Genomic DNA, 17,404 nt, shown 5'->3' with positions numbered 1-17,404 from the left:
AACTATCATATACATATAAATACACACCAAAGCATACACACACATATATATATATATTATATGAATTTTTATTATTAATAAATAAAGTTAAACTATTACATATATACATGCAATATATATATATTATATATATAAATATATATATCATTTATATATATTATATATGTATATATATATATATATATATATATATATATATATATATATATATATATATATATATATATATATATATATAATTTAAAAAGAGAGACGTTGATTGGCACAGTGTATGTAAGGCAATCAACGCACTGCTAATAAGCAATCCTTCCAAGACTACGAGGTGGCTGCCCTAGTGGAGGTTTCATGCACAGGGGATCCATCCGCGATTCAATAATTACAGAATGAATAAAGTGGTGAATTTTCTCTTTCTCAGGCACTAAGCTACGTAATGGGGATCAGCTTATCCAAGGTGAAATAGCTGTGATTTGGAGGGTCTCCTACGGGCTTGGCGACTATATGGACCAGTGAGAAGGGCGGATTTCTTAGTGGAAGACAGTATGCCTATTGCATACCTCAAGTTCGACTCGCTTTCGTTCTTTTCCATGTTAAAATTATATAAACACCGGGCACTCTAAGGGTGCGTCCACACTACAATAAAACATGTAATAAACACACACTCAAACATTACATACATGCTGAATACAAGTCATGACAAATTGGTAGGTCCAACCAATGCTTCATACGATCATCCGGCATTCGCCGAAGGTTCCTTCCCAATTTACCGTCGCTGACTCGTTTTCAACCTGTTTGTAATATGTGTACAGCGAGTTTCATACACGTTTATAATGCTTCCTTATGGAGTTCTTTGCTGATACTAGTCCACTTCCAGAATGTGGAATTCTCTCTTTTTGAAGGGTGGGGCTGTCATTATTCGAAAATCGACGGCCATAAATACCTTCTTTAAGGGATGGGCTATTTCTGGGTGGTTTTGAGCTAGGACCTTGGTCTTGGGAAAACTCGCCCGTCTCGGTGTCTACAACAGTAAACAAATTTTAGGTTTCTTGCCTGAAAGTTCCCTGCAGGTTTTAGAAAACGGGTCCTCTGTTAACTGCTCTATTCTTTCTGAACTGGAAACCTGCTAATCTTTTGTGGCTTCAGTAAAAATCTTTTTTTATGGTTATTATACAGACATTTAAGTCTTTGCAAACACGAAAAGTAGGAATCAATAGACGTCTCGTCTTAAATGATGAGTGGCCATTCTCTTAAAAAGAGGCAGGTGAAATGATTCAGAAAAGCAGAGGAAGGGAGAGAAATCTTCATTTTGGAAGTGAAAGGTATGGGGGAACTGGCTAAACCAGTTGACTCTTGGGTTCATAACTCCCGTATGTTATCTTTGGACCGCGGGTAAGCAACGTTTGTGTGATCTTTTTTCATGAAAATATGACTTCCACTATCATTAATAGTATATAATTAAACCATCTATTTATTATTAATAATAATGACAGTAATATAATTATGAAAAAGTAATGCAATGGGGCTTACCCTCGTCCCACAGATATTACAGGGGAGTCATGAACTCAAGAGTTAACCTGTTTGGCTAGTACTTCCTAACATTCACTTCCAGACTGATTACTCCTCTGCCTTCCGGAAAGCCGTATGCTATATTATATTAGCAATTTTTATCGACTTTAAATATTTCTTATTTTCAGGAGTCTCCTTAAGCTGTGACAGTACCATTTTATAAGAAAAGAGCCATAGATATCTCCAGCACAAGCCTGTTAGTGGAAAAAAGTGAAGGCCTAGTTACAAAAAAATACAAAAAATAAGTCAATAAAATTATGTTCTCTGCTAACACATCTTTTATGCTTCTCAGTCCCGGTTATTCTTTAGTTCTAGATCTTGAGAACAAACAAAACCTTACAACTTTCATTTCACTTATTTTTCGTCGAAGAATCTAAGTGACACCATTTTTCATAATCTTATTTTCATCGTAGTCTGATATTTTATAGCCATTGACAAGCTTTTTTTTTTCCTTGATTTGCCCGGTTCACATACAGTTTTTCGAATTTGGGATAACCATAATGTAACTATATTAATGTAGCTACTTATCATTTACAATAACCCCAATTTTGCTTTGTATTATTTCATGTTTTTCTAGGTAAGTTAGGGCATGTTTATTACCTTTTTACAAACTTTTCCTAACGTCATCTGTAAATCCCTCGTTTATTTTATTCATGCTTTTCATTCTCCATTCGATACCTTCCTTTTATTTATTTCTCTTTGATGAAAATAATGTCTGTTTATATACAGCATGTTTGTAGACTTCAAGATATTTCATCTTTAAGTTCACTATTCAAATTATTTTTATTTTGGACCGACAAGTTCTTCCGAAAGGCTAGGGAAGGTCCGACTCCTCCGGAGCAGAACCGTAAGCCCGAGTAATCACATCACGAGACCAGAAGGAAATTGCATTCTTCGACTCTTCCTTCTGAAGACGGCCGGTGCTTACGGAAAGACCCCGGCCTAAGGGTATTTTCGTTCTTTTCAAGTAGCACTTCCGAGATCGGACCGAACATAGCAACAGCTCATCAGGGGCATGACCTACAAAATCATGGAGGGAGGAAACAGAAACTCAAATCTACTGTCCGGAGCTGACGGATTTTGAGTCTCAGCTACAAACTCCTGTACAAACGAAAATGAGAGAGATCTCCAACCCTCCAAATGCCAAGTGACTTTCCTCCAAGTGCCAAGTGACTCTCCTCCAAGTGCCAAGTGGCTCTCTTCGTTGATGCAAGGGGAAGATGGAACACTTTTCAAAACGATATCCCTATACAATGACTGGGATAAGGGCCTCATAACGAGCAACTCAAGGGCTCCGATGTATAAGGGTTGCGTCCCACTGTGGAGGACGCGCTTTCTTTTGGAGACAAGACTGTCTGGAGTTCCTTATCAGCACAGATAACTGTACTGGAGTGGAAGGAGCTATGCCCTTTGAATGGAACACTTGCGAAAGAGCCTGGTAGCCTATAACGGAAGAAACCAAAAGACCCTTGACTCGTGGAAGAAAGATGGTAATGTCTGCTTGCAGGAGAAGGGTACAGACCAGTTTTAAAAGAGCACTCTATTAATCCTGGTACAGACTAGTTAACACTTGAGGAGGATCGGCAGAGGTATCCTGACATTTCTTTCGCTGCTCCAAGAGAAAAACCTCTCTCTCTCTCTCTCTCTCTTTCTCTCTCTCTCTCTCTCTCTCTCTCTTGCAGATGCTGGATAACCACCACCGGTAAAGCTGCAGGAAATGAACTGCCAAATAAATTTTTATTATTTGCTCATTATTCATAATTTATGCATTTTTCTTGTAATGTTTTCAAGTAGTAATTACACTTACTAGTTATCAGTTGTGATTAGTTAATTCTTTTATCTTAAACCTCAAGTTACATAATGTAACATTTACCATGCCCCACCAGGGGAAGCCATTGTGATTTTGTCATTTTGTAACTGATGGCACTTTTCATTATTTTCCTTTCTTTTTCCTTTTTGTCGACCAGCAGGGACTAGGAGGCGCCTGACTTCGAAACCCTACACTGGGTTTCTCTTCCTTCCTCTGTATTTCCTGAATCATTTAGCCAGTTTTATGAAAGGTATTACTAGCCGCGTCTACGGAATGCCTTATGGGCAGGAGCCCCTGCTGGCGTGAGGCCACCTTAATCAGCAAGAACAACTAAAATCCGCCTTTGTTTCTTCTCCACCTGAAAAATACAGAAACTTCTTACTGATTCTGCTTGATTCTTGGTCTCATTGTGACCCATTGTCATTCTCACCAGATTAGGGCCCAGTATAGTAAAAGATTTTCGCAGTTCTAGCAATCGAGATTTTTGTTTTATCTGTATGGAGCAGACGTTATAAAAGGGGACGAAATAAAACAGCGTTATTGAATGCTTTCAACAATACAGTATTCAGAAAACAATAATTATAAATAGACAAATACACACATTCAAATGCACAAATGTATAAATAAAAAGATTAAATTCTATTATATATATATATATATATATATATATATATATATATATATATATATATATATATATATATATATATATATATATAAAATATAAAGCATAGCCTTAAGTGATAAAACCAGAGTACAAGAAAATTCCAGCGGTCTTCAAAACAGGACAGTCGGTTTACTACTCTCTATCTTCGATTGCCTTCTGACAAATATAATTACTGTCTAGTCAGCCGGGAGGACTGTCTCTACTCTGTCCCACAGACGGGATGTAATATCACAAAGATTCTGAAAGCGTTTGCTCATTTCATCTTATCTTTGTGCGTCCCTGATTACTCGTTTTGTGTGTCTCTTGATCCGTTTCGTATTTTAACCCGATGTATTTTCTTTCTTTGTTCGTTTTTATGTACATCCATTCAGGGATTTATCGACTTATTCCCTCTCTTCGTCAATTCCGTCACCGGCTGACCTATATAATCCTGTGTTGTTTCTTATTTTGATTATTCTCTTTCCTCTTCCTTTTGTACATGCTTTTCCGTCCTTTTATTCCCATCTACTGTCCTTTCTTCCGTTCGGGTCTCCTCTCTTTCTCTACGTTGTTTTCCTTTCTCTGGATCGCTTTCTTTTTCTTGTCGCCTCCGTTCTTCCGTCTGTTTTGCTTCCTTTTCTTCTCGTTCTTGTTGCTTTCCTTCTTTCCTATCGGACCTTTGTTGTCCTTTCTGAGCGGCGTTGGTTTACCAAGACCATTCTTATGTTTGCCTGCTCTCTGTCCTGTCGGTCTGTTATTTTTATTCTTATTTCCGTTCTTCTCGTTTTTTCCTCCCTTCTTATGACTGCGCATTCCACTTCGCTGTTTCTTCCTCACGCCTCCTTTCTCCGTGATCTTGGGTCTCTTGTCATTCTCCTTCTTCTCCTTCTTTCCATTCCTCTTACCGTCATCTTTCTTGTTTGATGGTCCTCCTTTCTGTCTCTTTCCGCCCTTCTTCAGTGCGATGGTCTTCATCTGGTCCTTATCAGCTCTTGGGACAGAATTTTCCGTGCCATTGCGGGCCAGGATTTTACCTGCGGAAGGTGAGATCGGATACAATTAGAGAGGGCGTGTCTGGCCACTGGAGAACAATTCCGTACGTTCTGTCAAGTGTGACTTCTAATAAGGGGAAGCGATGTCTAAAACATTATGTGGGTATTGAAGTCTTCCGTGGAAAGTGTCTGAAAACGGGATGTAATTGACGTGTGGCTACTTCATATCATCCCAGAGAGGGGTGACCTAACAGCATCATATTTCTTTTATTTCTTTTTTTATCTCCCTCTAGATTAGATTGACCCAAGTGAGTCCTGGACTAAGCACAAACAGCATCATATTTTTTTTATTGACTCAAGACTCACACAAGTGAGTCCTGGATTTATTCCAACAGCATCACATTTTTTTTTATCTAACTCAAGACTCACCCAAGCGAGTCCTGGACTAAGTACAAACAGCATCACATTATTTTTATCTGACTCAAGACTCACACAAGTGAGTCCTAGATTTATTCCAACAGCATCACATTTTTTTTATCTAACTCAAGACTCACCCAAGCGAGTCCTAGACTAAGTACAAATATCATCTTACTTTTTTTTTTATCTCACTCAAGACTCACCTAAGTGAGACCTGGATTTATTCCAAACAGCATCACATTTTTTTTCTCTCACTCAAGACTCACCCAAGTGAGTCCTGGTTTATTCCAAACGGCATCATTTTTTTTTTATCTCACTGAAGACTCACACAAGTGAGTCCTAGACTGACTCCTGGATTTATTCTGACTCAAGATGAAACTCATACCCAAACAGCAACACGCTGCTTCAGTTTCACCCAACATACGCGCAAGACTCACCCAGGCAGCATCCGCATCCTTCACCGCAGTGCCTGCGCATGAAAGGTCCTCCGGAACACCTGTGTTCCTCGCAGCAGACTCCTCCTGCCCTCTTGCACTTCGGCGTGATGGGGCAGGGCCGTTGGGGCTCCGTGCAGCAGCACTTGCAGCCCTTGCCCTTGCACCCACCACGGATTTCGACCTCGCCCGCCCCGCACTTCGGGGAGCACCTGCCATCCGCCCTGCTGCACTTCTTCTTGGGTCTGCACTTCCTCTCCTTTTCCGCTGGGGGATGGAGGAGGTGAGAGAAAGAGAGGTCATTCCTCTGCTCTTGTTCCAGCTAATTTATCCTAATTCTACTACCTATTCAGAAAATACGCTTCATTTAGACAGCTAGCAAGCACTGCCTTTAATTTCTCGCATAAAATAAACATTCAAACAAACGCGAAGCGGAAACATTTCGTGTCTGCAAATTTCAAAATGACGGCGGTGACAAACATAGGATGTCTTCGTTTCGTTGCCACGAATTACTGCTAAAGGATATGACTATAAAATCGAGTCAGGTTGCGAAAATACAGAGGTTTCTGAACGGCAGAGCGCAGGGATCGCGTGGTAAGCGATTTCAAAAGAGGCTTCGATGATGCAAAATGGCGTGGTGAAAAATAATTTGGGGCAGACCCATACCTCCGTTCAAAGGACGTTTCGGAGACGAAACAAAAGCACGAAGAAATATAAATTGGGCCACACCTACAGTATACTTCGGGTTTCATAAAAGCATGATCAAATATAAACTTGGCCAGACCCATATTTCGGGTTTCACAAAAGCATGACGGAATATAAATTTGGCCAGACCCATACTTCGGTTCAAAGGACCCGTCCTTCGGGTTCCAGACCCATACTTCGGGTTTCACAAAAGCATGGCGGAATATAAATTTGGCCAGACCCATACTTCGGTTCAAAGGACCCGTCCTTCTGGTTCCAAAGAAGCCCGCAAGATGAAACAGAACCCATCAATACTCACGCAGGCAGCAACCGCATCCTTTGATGCCCTTGCACAGCTTCTGCTTGAAGCGACCGCCTCTGCAGCTCTCCCTGCTGCAGCAGTGACCTCCCTTCCTCGTGCACTCCTTGGACGCCGGGCACGCCATGTACTTGACGCAGCAGGTGCAGCCCTTCCCGCTACAGCCCTTCTTGATGGCCACCTCGCTCGTCTTGCACTTCTGGCGGCACTCGCCCCCCTTCTTCCTGCAGCTGGACTTGGTTCTGCACGGCTTCATTGCTGAGGGGTTCGCAAATTGGACTTTACTCTCTCGTTTTCTTTGCGGGTGACTCGGGTAAAGAAAACGGGGTGTTGGTCTGGTTAAACTAAGGTTTACTTAACTTTTTCACGGTGATAAGGAAAATGGTCGTATGAAACTTACATATATACGAATGAATTTTATCACATGACCGTGATTCATATACAATCATCACGCTGCAAATGTCCTTTAATATCCAATTCGCTCTACCTCGGAAATAATGTATCTTCATACATGTTAACCGAAGGGAAGTTTTTTTTTGGTTGATAATAAGTTCGTCGTCTCGTGGGCTCGACAATAAAAAAATTTCCCTTTGGGTAACATATATGAAAATATATTATTTCCGAGGTAGAGCGAATTGGATATTAACGGACATTTGTAGCTTAATGTTTATATATATATAATATATATATATATATATATATATATATATATATATATATATATATATATATATATATATATATATATATATATATATATATATATATATATATATATATATATATATATATATAGAGAGAGAGAGAGAGAGAGAGAGAGAGAGAGAGAGAGATGGTCTCTTTATTTGTGTATTAACTTTGATATATGCGTTCGTTTCACTTGTTAATTTACGTTGTTTTAATAAACTGCTTACGCTAGTGATGTTAATAAGGTGTTGTGAATAATAATGACATTAATAAGCTGTGATTAATAGTGATATTAATAAGGAGTCTGAATAATAATGATATTAATAAGGAGTTGTGAATAATAATATTAATAAGTTGTGATTAATAATGATATTAATGAGGAAAGTGAATAATAATGATATTACTAAGGAGCTGTGAATAATAATGATATTAATAAGTTGTGAATAATAATGATATTAGTAAGAAGTTGTGGTTAATAATGATATTAATAAGAAGTGTGAATAACATTAATATTAATAAGTTGTGAATAATAATGAAATTAATAAGCTGTGAATAATAATGATATTAATAAGAAGTTGTGATCAATAATGATATTAATAAAGTGTTGTGATTTATATGATATTAAGGAGGAGGAGTCAATAATAATGATATTAATAAGGAGTTTGATTAATAATGAAATTAATGAGTTGTGAATAATAATATTAATAAGGAGTTGTAGTTAATGCTACTGATAAGGAGTTGTGAATAATAATGCTATTAATAAGAATCTGCGGATAATAATGATATAAATAAGAAGTTGTGGCCAATAATGTTATTAATAAGGAGCTGTAAATAATAATGATATTAATACGCATTTTCCCGAGATGTAACCGAGTACCAGGACCGAAAAAAAAGTGGGGCGCCATCTCTTAAAAACTAACAACAGAATTTTCTTGAACATAATCTCGTTATGTTTCCAACACGCAAATTATTCTGGAGGTACTAACCTAACCTTTACCTAACCTAACATAACCTAAGGGCATGGCCAAAAAAAAAAAAAAAAAAACCAGGGCAGGTGCAATACAATGCTCCGTTCATTCACTGAATTCTGGTCTTCAGGGAAAACCGAATACTGTAATGTATTCAGTTATCCCATTTAAAGAGAGAAGAAGAAGCCAGTATGCCATAACTTTTCAGCCGAATGAGTCGTGACACTTTCTTATCATCCCAGGCAGATCATTTCCTGCTCTTGGCCTTTGAAAAACGCAAGTCCTTAGACCTTCAAATTCGGCGACTGACTCTCCTCTCAGCTGCAAAACTTCAGAACTCACCTTTTTTCTGGTTTTCTCATTGATTGATTGACTATGAAATTTAGGTCTTGAAGACCAGGCGCCGGAACCCATCAGGATTATTCAGCGCCGCAATGAAGGTGACATATAAAATTAATGATATGATTGATAATGAATGGGTGAATGATGACACACTATTATAGTAAAATTCAGTGTGAATCTCAAAACCAACTAACTTCTATTCATTTGATTGCTTCCTTCTGGTGGGCGCTCAAGAAGGTCATTATCGTGGAATTCCTATCACGATTACGTTCAAGATGGTTTTAATTAAAATGAAGAACTTCTGTTCAAAGGCCTTACCGTCATTCACAACACAGCAGTGGCATCCGTATCCAGAACAGCCGCCATGGATCTCATTCTCATCATCTTTGCATCTCCCCTCCCGACACTTGCCACTCTTGGCCATGCACTGTGGAAGGCTTTGACAGCCTTCATGTGTTAGGAGAACAAAAATGGTGTCAGTGGGGGAGCTTTCGAGAGACTACAGTCAAGTTAAAAGCCTCCTTAATCTCCGGCCGGCCAATGAAGAATTAGAGAAATTTATTTCTGGTGATAGAAATTCATTTCTCGATATAATGTGGTTAGGATTCCACAATAATCTGTAGGTCCTGTTGCTAGGTAACCAATTGGTTCTTAGCCACGTAAAATAAGTCTAATCCTTCGGGCCAGCCCTAGGAGAGCTGTTAATCAGCCCAGTGGTCTGGTTAAACTAAGGTATGCTTAACTTGAAAGCCTCCGTAAGTAATTCAGACAAATTACACCTATACATGCAGTACTCTACCGAAATTAATGACTATATTAAAAAAATGATTATAGTATTAGTGTCAACGCAAAATTGCTGCACAATAACATGACTAGAAAATGGACCAGAAAAATCATAGACAACTTCCTTATAGTGCAATATATCGCCAAATGTTAAAGATTTAGCAGGAACTGTCAAGTCTCAATAGCCCTCATTCAACCAGAATTTTATAGCCCCTTGAAAAAACAGCTAAAAGTGAAAGCTTCGACGACGCAAAGAATACACTTGCCTTTTAAAGAACGAAAGTTAGGATAGGCCAATGTTTCCTCCATGTAAACTTTATGGTGCTAAAAAAAATAGCAACATTCATTTCTTATTCTGGACTGATCGAGGAGACATGCCATTTGTAAGTAATATCCGGCATGTTTGTGTTGTCTATCATTTTCACTTCAAGAAAATGTTGACCGCTGATTCACTTTGAATATTGTTCTTATATATAAAATCTGTTGTGAGCAAAGGTCCTTCGTAAATTTACTGAATTCTGGTCCTCAGGGAAACCAAATAATGTATTAAGTCATTCTATTTAAGGACAGAAGAAGACTGCATGCCGTAACTTTTTAGCTGAGCAAGTCATGACACTTTCTTCGTCTCGGGCAGAACATTTCTTCCTCTTGGTCCTTACTCTCTCCCCTCTACTGCCAAATTTCAGAATTCTCTTCTTTCTGCTGTTCGCAATGATTCCAAACCCCCCCCCCATTCATTACAATGTCTCCATCAAAGTGGGACATGCATAGTCAATAGCGTGAAGCTCCTGTCGACAATGCCATCCAAATAACTGTCATTAAAACACAGAACTTCTGTTCAAAGATCTAACCTTCAGGTGGAGCACAGCAGTGACAGCCATCCCCAGAACAGCCGCCAGGGATCTCTTTCTCGTCCGTGTGGCACATCTTCCTGCACACGCCATTCCCAGTCATGCACTGATGAAGGCTTTGGCAGTGTCCACCTGTTAGGAGAAAAAGACAATGAGAGACTTTCAGGAAAGTGCTATCAAGCTAAGGGTTGCTCTAGGCATATTCAGAAATATTTCGATTATAAGTGCAGTTCCCTGCCGAAATTAATGACTTAATAAAAAAAAGGTTATGACATTAGTGTCAATGCAAATTTGCTGCACAATTACGTGGTTAGAAAATGGACCAGAAAAATCAGTAACAACCTCCCTGATATGTGAAATAAAAGCGTCAAATGCTAAAAAATTAGCTGGAACTTTCAAGTGTCTCAATAACACTCATTTTCATCCAGAATCCTATAGTCCCTACAAAAAAAACAGCTGAAAGTGAAATCTTTGACGAAGCAATGAATACACTTGTCTTTTACACATCGAAAGTTGGGATAGGCCAAGGTTTTTCTATGTAAACTTTATATTGCTGAAAAAAAATTAATGATAATATTTGCATCTTATTCTGAACTGATCGAGAAGTAAATGGCATGAAAGACTAATCAAGCTGGTCGACCCTCGAGTTGTACGCTGTTGTAAACTAAGAGCAGACGTCCTTCCTACATTCACAGAATTCCGGTGTTCAGGAAAAACGGAATAATGTATTCAGTCATCCCACTGGAGGAGAGAAGAAGGCTGCATGCCATATCCTTTTAGCCGAGTAAGTCATGACACTTTCTTTGCCTCAAGCAGATCATTTCCTCCTCTTGGTCTGTGATAATCACAAGGCCTTAGCCTTTCAAGTTAGGCGACTGACTCTCTCCCCCTCAACGGCCAAACTTCAGAATTCTCTTCTTTCTGCTGTTCACAGTGATTACAAATTTCATTTCACTGTCTCTATCAGTTGGGACCTAGACAGTCATTAACATGAAATTAATATTAACAATACCATTAAAAGCACAGTCATTAAAGTAAAGAACAGCTGTTGGCAGATCCAACCTTCACGCGGAGCACAGCAGTGACAGCCATCCCCAGAACAGCCGCCAGGGATCTCTTTCTCATCTGTATGGCACATCTTCTTGCTACACACGCCATTCCCAGCCAGGCACTGTGGAAGGCTTTGACATTCTTCAACTGTTAGGAGAAGAAGCCGATGTCAATGAGAGACTTTCAATAAAATACAGTAGAGCTAAAAGTCACTCTAAGTAAATTCTGACATATTTCAATTATTAATGCAGTTTTCTGCCGCACTACATGTGACTAAATTCTGGACTAAAAAAATCACAAGCCTTAAATTTTTAGTTCAGGGACAGACTCTCTCTCCTCTACTTCCAAACTTCAGAACTCTCCTCTTTCTGCTGTTCACAATGGTTCCGAAAACCATCCATTTTCCATTAACGGGAAATTCCAATAGACAATGCCACTGGCATTAAAATAACTGACATTATAGTAATTTCATGAAAATAAAGAGCTTCTATTGAAAGAACTAACCTATTGATGGAGCACAGCAGCGACATCCATCTCCAGAACAGCCGCCAGAGATCTCTTCCTCATCTTGATAGCACGTCCCCTTCCTACACACGCCATTCCCAGCCAGGCACTGAGGAAGGCTTTGACATTCTTCGACTGTTAGGAGAAGAAGCCGATGTCAATGAGAGACGTTCAATAACATACAGTACAGCTGAAAGTCACTCTAAGTAAATTCTGACATATTTCAATTATAAATGCAGTTTTCTGTCGCACTACATGTGAATAAATTCTGGACTGAAAAAAATCACAAGCCTTAAAATTTTTAGTTCAGGGACAGACTCTCTCCTCTACTGCCAAACTTCAGAGCTCTCCTCTTTCTGCTGTTCACAATAATTCCGAAAACTATTCATTTTCCATTAACGGGAAATTCCTATAGACAATGCCATTGGCATTAAAATAATTGACATTATAGTAATTTCATTAAAATAAAGAGCTTCTATTAAAAGAACTAACCTATAGATGGAGCACAGCAGCGACATCCATCTCCAGAACAGCCGCCAGAGATCTCTTCCTCATCTTGATAGCACGTCCCCTTCCTACACACGCCATTCCCAGCCAGGCACTGAGGAAGGCTTTGACATTCTTCGACTGTTAGGAGAAGAAGCCGATGTCAATGAGAGACGTTCAATAACATACAGTACAGCTGAAAGTCACTCTAAGTAAATTCTGACATATTTCAATTATAAATGCAGTTTTCTGTCGCACTACATGTGAATAAATTCTGGACTGAAAAAATCACAAGCCTTAAAATTTTTAGTTCAGGGACAGAAAATTTTTAGGGACAGACTCTCTCCTCTACTGCCAAACTTCAGAGCTCTCCTCTTTCTGCTGTTCACAATAATTCCGAAAACCATTCATTTTCCATTAACGGGAAATTCCTATAGACAATGCCATTGGCATTAAAATAACTGACATTATAGTAATTTCAATAAAATAAAGAGCTTCTATTGAAAGAACTAACCTATAGATGGAGCACAGCAGCGACATCCATCTCCAGAACAGCCACCAGAGATCTCTTCCTCATCTTGATAGCACGTCTCCTTCCTACACACGCCATTCCCAGCCAGGCACTGAGGATGGCTTTGACATTCTTCACCTGTTAGGGAAAAAAAAACTGAAGTCACTGAGAACCTCTCAAGAAACTGCAGTCAAGCAAAAGTCACCCTTAGCAAATCCAGACAAAATACAACTATAAATGCAGTTCCCTGTTGAAACTCATGAGACTAGATTTTGGTCTGTGAAAATCAGAAGTTCACAGGCTTTCTTGTTTCGCGACTGAATATGCCCTCCCTACTGATGTACCTCAGAATTCTCTTCCTGCTGCTGTTCCAGTGATTCTTGAAACCATTCATCTTCTATTTATTTGACTACTTCCTAGGTAAGGTTTTTAACGTGATCTACCTATCGACAACAACATTAAAATAATCATTTACATAAAGAACTTTTGTTCAAAGTACTAACCTACAACTTGAGCACAACAGTGGCATCCGTTTCCATAACAGCCGCCTGTGATCTCCGTCTCATCTTCATGACACATCTCCTTCCGACATGTGCCATTCCCAGCCTTGCACTGGGGAAGGCTCTCACATTCTTCACCTGTTAAGGGAACACACTGATGTCAGTGAGAAACTTTCAAGGAACTATATTTTAAAGCTAAAAGCCAAAATAAGTCAAGTCACCTAAATCACAATTATAAATCTAGTTCCCTGCCCAAATAATTTGACTGAATTCTGGTCTGCAACCACAGAAAGGAAAAACATCATAGCCTAACTCCTAACTCTAGCTACTACCAAACCTCAGAAGTCTCTTAATTTTTCTGTTTTCAGTGATTAATAATATCACCGTCTTCTGTGCACTTCATTTTTTTCTTCAGGTCGGACCCAGATGAAGTCATCAATGTGATCTTCCTACAGACATGTAATAAAAATAATAGGCATTAGAATAAAGAACTTCTGCTCAAAGAACTAACCTTCAAACGGAGCACAGCAGCGACACCCATTTCCAGAACAGCCGCCTACGATCTCCACCTCTTCTAAACGGCACATCTCATTCCGACATATACCACCCTTATCCATGCACTGAGGAAGCCTCTGACATTCATTACCTGGTAGGAAAACAAACTGATGACACTGAGAAAGTTTTAAGGAACCATATTTTAACGCTAAAATCCATTCATTGAATCACAATTAACAATGCAGTTCCCCTACGAAATAATTTAACACAATACCCCAATTAGAGTTCGGATATGAAGTATATCATAGCCTTTTTGCAGTGCTAAACAACAGGAGATAACTCCTAACTCTAGATACTGCCAAACTTTAGAATTTTCTTCCTTCTTCTGTTAACAGTGATCCTTAGAACCAATGACTTCTGTTCACTTCAGTTTTTCCACCCAGTTGGACCAAGATGAAGTCATCAACGTGATCTCCTTATTGACTTAAAGCTAAAATAACAGCAATTTAAATAAAGAACTTCTGTTCAAAGATCTAACCATCAAATGGAGCACAGCAGTGGCATCCATTTCCAGAACAGCCGCCTGCAATCTCCTTCTCTTCTTCACGGCACGTCTCCATGCGACATATGCCACCCGCATCCATGCACCGAGAAAGCCTTTGACATTCATCACCTGATAAGAGTAAAAAAACTGATGTCACTGGAAAACTTTCAAGGAGCCATACATTGCAGCTAAAAGCCGCTCTTAAGGTAATTCAGACAAAGTAACGATATAAGTGCAGTTCCCTGCCAAAATAATTCGACTTCTGGTCTGCAAACAATTAGAAAAACGCAGCAACCACAATTCACAAATGAGATATATCACAGCCTTTTTACAGTGTTAAGCAGCTACTCCGAAACTTAAGAATTCTCTCCCTTTTTCTGTTCTCATTGATTCTTAGATGCAGTCATCTTCTCTTCATTTGATTTTTTCCACCTAGTCAGATCAAGATAAAGTTATTAATCTGGTCTTCCTATAGGCATTACCATTAAAATGATAGTCATTTAAAAGATCTAACCATCGAATGGGGCACAGCAGACGCATCCATTTCCAGAACAGCCGCCTGTGATCGCCTCCTCATCACCACGGCAAGTCCCCTTTCGACATATGCCACCCAAATCCACGCACACAGGACGTCTTAGGCATTCTCCATCTGTTAGGAGAACAAAATGATATCGCTGGGAAACTTCCAAGGAACCATACATTAAAGCTAAGCGCCACTCTAAATGAATTCAGCTAAAATACAATTATAAGTGCAGTTACCTGCTGAAATCATTTTACTGACTTCTGGTCAGCAACCCTTACAAAAATGAAATATATCGCAGCATCTTTGTCGTGCTAAGATCTGCAATACTGCCCCTACCTCTACCTACTCCCAAACTTCAAAATTCTCATTCTTTTCTGTTCCCAATTATTCTTAAAACCATCCATCTTCTGTTCACTTATTTTTTCCTTCAGGCCGGAGCCAGATGAAATCATCAATGTGATCTTCCTATGGAAATGCAATTAAAATAACAGAAATCAAACAAACAAGTTCTGTTGAACAGATGTAACCTTGTAACAAAGCACAGCAGTGGCATCCACTTCCAGAACAGCCGCCTGTGATCTCCTTCTCAGTTTCATGACACATCTCCTTCCGACATGTGCCATTCCCAGCCATGCACTGAGGAAGCCCTTGGCATTCTTCACCTGTTAGAAGGGCAAAAAGTAACAAATCAGAACATCAAAGCTAAAAGCCACTCTACGTCAATTCAGCTAAAATACAGTTGTAAATGTAGTTCCCTGCCAAAATAATTTGATTAACACCAGGTCTGCAACCAATACAGTAAAAAATAAAGGCATGCTGTAACCAAAGTTCAGAAAGGAAATACAGCATGATGTTTTTGTAGTTTTAAGCACTAAAATAAAATTTCAACTCTAGCTACAGTATGGCCAGACTTCATAATTCTCGCAACTTTTCAGTTCTCACTTATTCTTGAAACCACAATCTTCTGCTTATTTTATTTTTTTCATCAGGTAGGACCCAGATGAAGTCATCAATGTGATCTTCTTATTGACATGTAATTAAAGTAACAGTCATTAGAATAAAGAACTTCTGCTGAAAGATCTAACCTTCAAACGGAGCACAGCAGCGACACCATTTCCCAGAACAGCCATATGGAATCTCCTTTTCATCGCCATAGCACATCTCCTTCCGACATAGCCCATTCCCAGCCGTGCACAGAGGCAGGTTTTGACATACTTCACCTGTCAGGAGAAACAACTAAGTCACTGAGAAACTTTCAAGGGTCTATACATTAAAGCTAAAAGCCAATCGAAGTAAATTCGGCTAAAATATAATTATAAATGTACTGTAGTGACTTGATTCTGGTTTGTAACCAATACAAAAAAGCCAAGCAGAAACCCAAGTCCAAAAATCAAATATATCATACCATTTTTTGCAGTGCTAATCAATGAGGTACAACCCCTAACTATGGTTAATGGCAAACTTCAGAAGTCTCTTTCTTTTCCTGTTCACATTGATTCTTAGAACCACCCATCTTCTCTTCACTTGATTTTGTCCATCAGGCGGGACCTAGATAAAGTCACAAACGTGATCTTCCATACAAAATTTGCTTTAAATTAATAGTAATCTAAATAAAGAACTTCTGTTCAAAGTTCTAACCTTCAAACGGAGCACAGCAGCGACACCCATTTCCAGAACAGCCATAAGGAATCTCCTTCTCATAGTCATAGCACATCTCCTTCCGACATGTGCCGTTCCCAGCCATACACACAGGCAGCCTTTGACACACTTCACCTTACAGGAGAAAAAAATTATGTCCTTGAGAAACTTTCAAGAAATTACATTAAAGCTGAATACAAAACGGCTATGCAGTAACCGGAGTTCAAAAGTGAAGTATATCATAGCCTTTAAACAATGCTAAGCACATTGCTGTAACCCTTAACTCTTGCTAAGTCATAAAAGTTAAAGTTAAGTATAACTTAGTTTTACCAGACCACTGACCTGATTAACAGCTCTCCTAGGGCTGGCCCGAAGGATTAGACTTATTGTACGTTGCTAAGAACCAGTTGGTTACTTAGCAACGGGACCTACAGCTTATTGTGGAATCCGAACCACATTATAGCGAGAAATGAATTTCTATCACCAGAAATAAATTCTTCTAATTCTTCATTAGCCGGCCGGAGACTCAAACTCGGGCCTAGCGAGTGCTAGCCCACAACTCTACCGACTCTCCCAAAGAAGAACTTTGCTAAATGAAAAGGCTAAACACCCCGGTTTGTCTGCAGCCATAGTTTCTGACGCAGGTGAAACTGTTCT

The 17,404-nt window shown here is 39.2% G+C and overlaps 1 protein-coding gene across 1 annotated transcript; it reads right to left on the bottom strand.

Moving 5' to 3' along the window:
* Positions 1–4,112: 4,112 nt before the first annotated feature.
* On the bottom strand, positions 4,113–16,878 carry LOC136851434 (neurogenic locus notch homolog protein-like). Its single transcript, XM_067125516.1, has 16 exons — positions 16,748–16,878; positions 16,195–16,329; positions 15,637–15,771; positions 15,101–15,235; positions 14,581–14,715; positions 14,059–14,193; positions 13,551–13,685; positions 13,051–13,185; positions 12,543–12,677; positions 12,051–12,185; positions 11,559–11,693; positions 10,497–10,628; positions 9,181–9,309; positions 6,866–7,123; positions 5,866–6,129; positions 4,113–5,053 (listed from the first exon to the last, which is right to left on the bottom strand). Exons 1-16 carry the CDS (start codon positions 16,851–16,853, stop codon positions 4,545–4,547), a joined length of 2,748 nt encoding a protein of 915 aa, XP_066981617.1. The 5' UTR covers positions 16,854–16,878; the 3' UTR covers positions 4,113–4,544.
* Positions 16,879–17,404: the final 526 nt, after the last annotated feature.

This window comes from Macrobrachium rosenbergii, chromosome 23 (genome assembly GCF_040412425.1).
Source record: "Macrobrachium rosenbergii isolate ZJJX-2024 chromosome 23, ASM4041242v1, whole genome shotgun sequence".
Taxonomy (NCBI): Eukaryota; Metazoa; Arthropoda; class Malacostraca; order Decapoda; family Palaemonidae; genus Macrobrachium; species Macrobrachium rosenbergii.
Note: the sequence above shows the minus strand (reverse complement) of the source record. Positions and strands in the feature narration are given on the sequence as shown.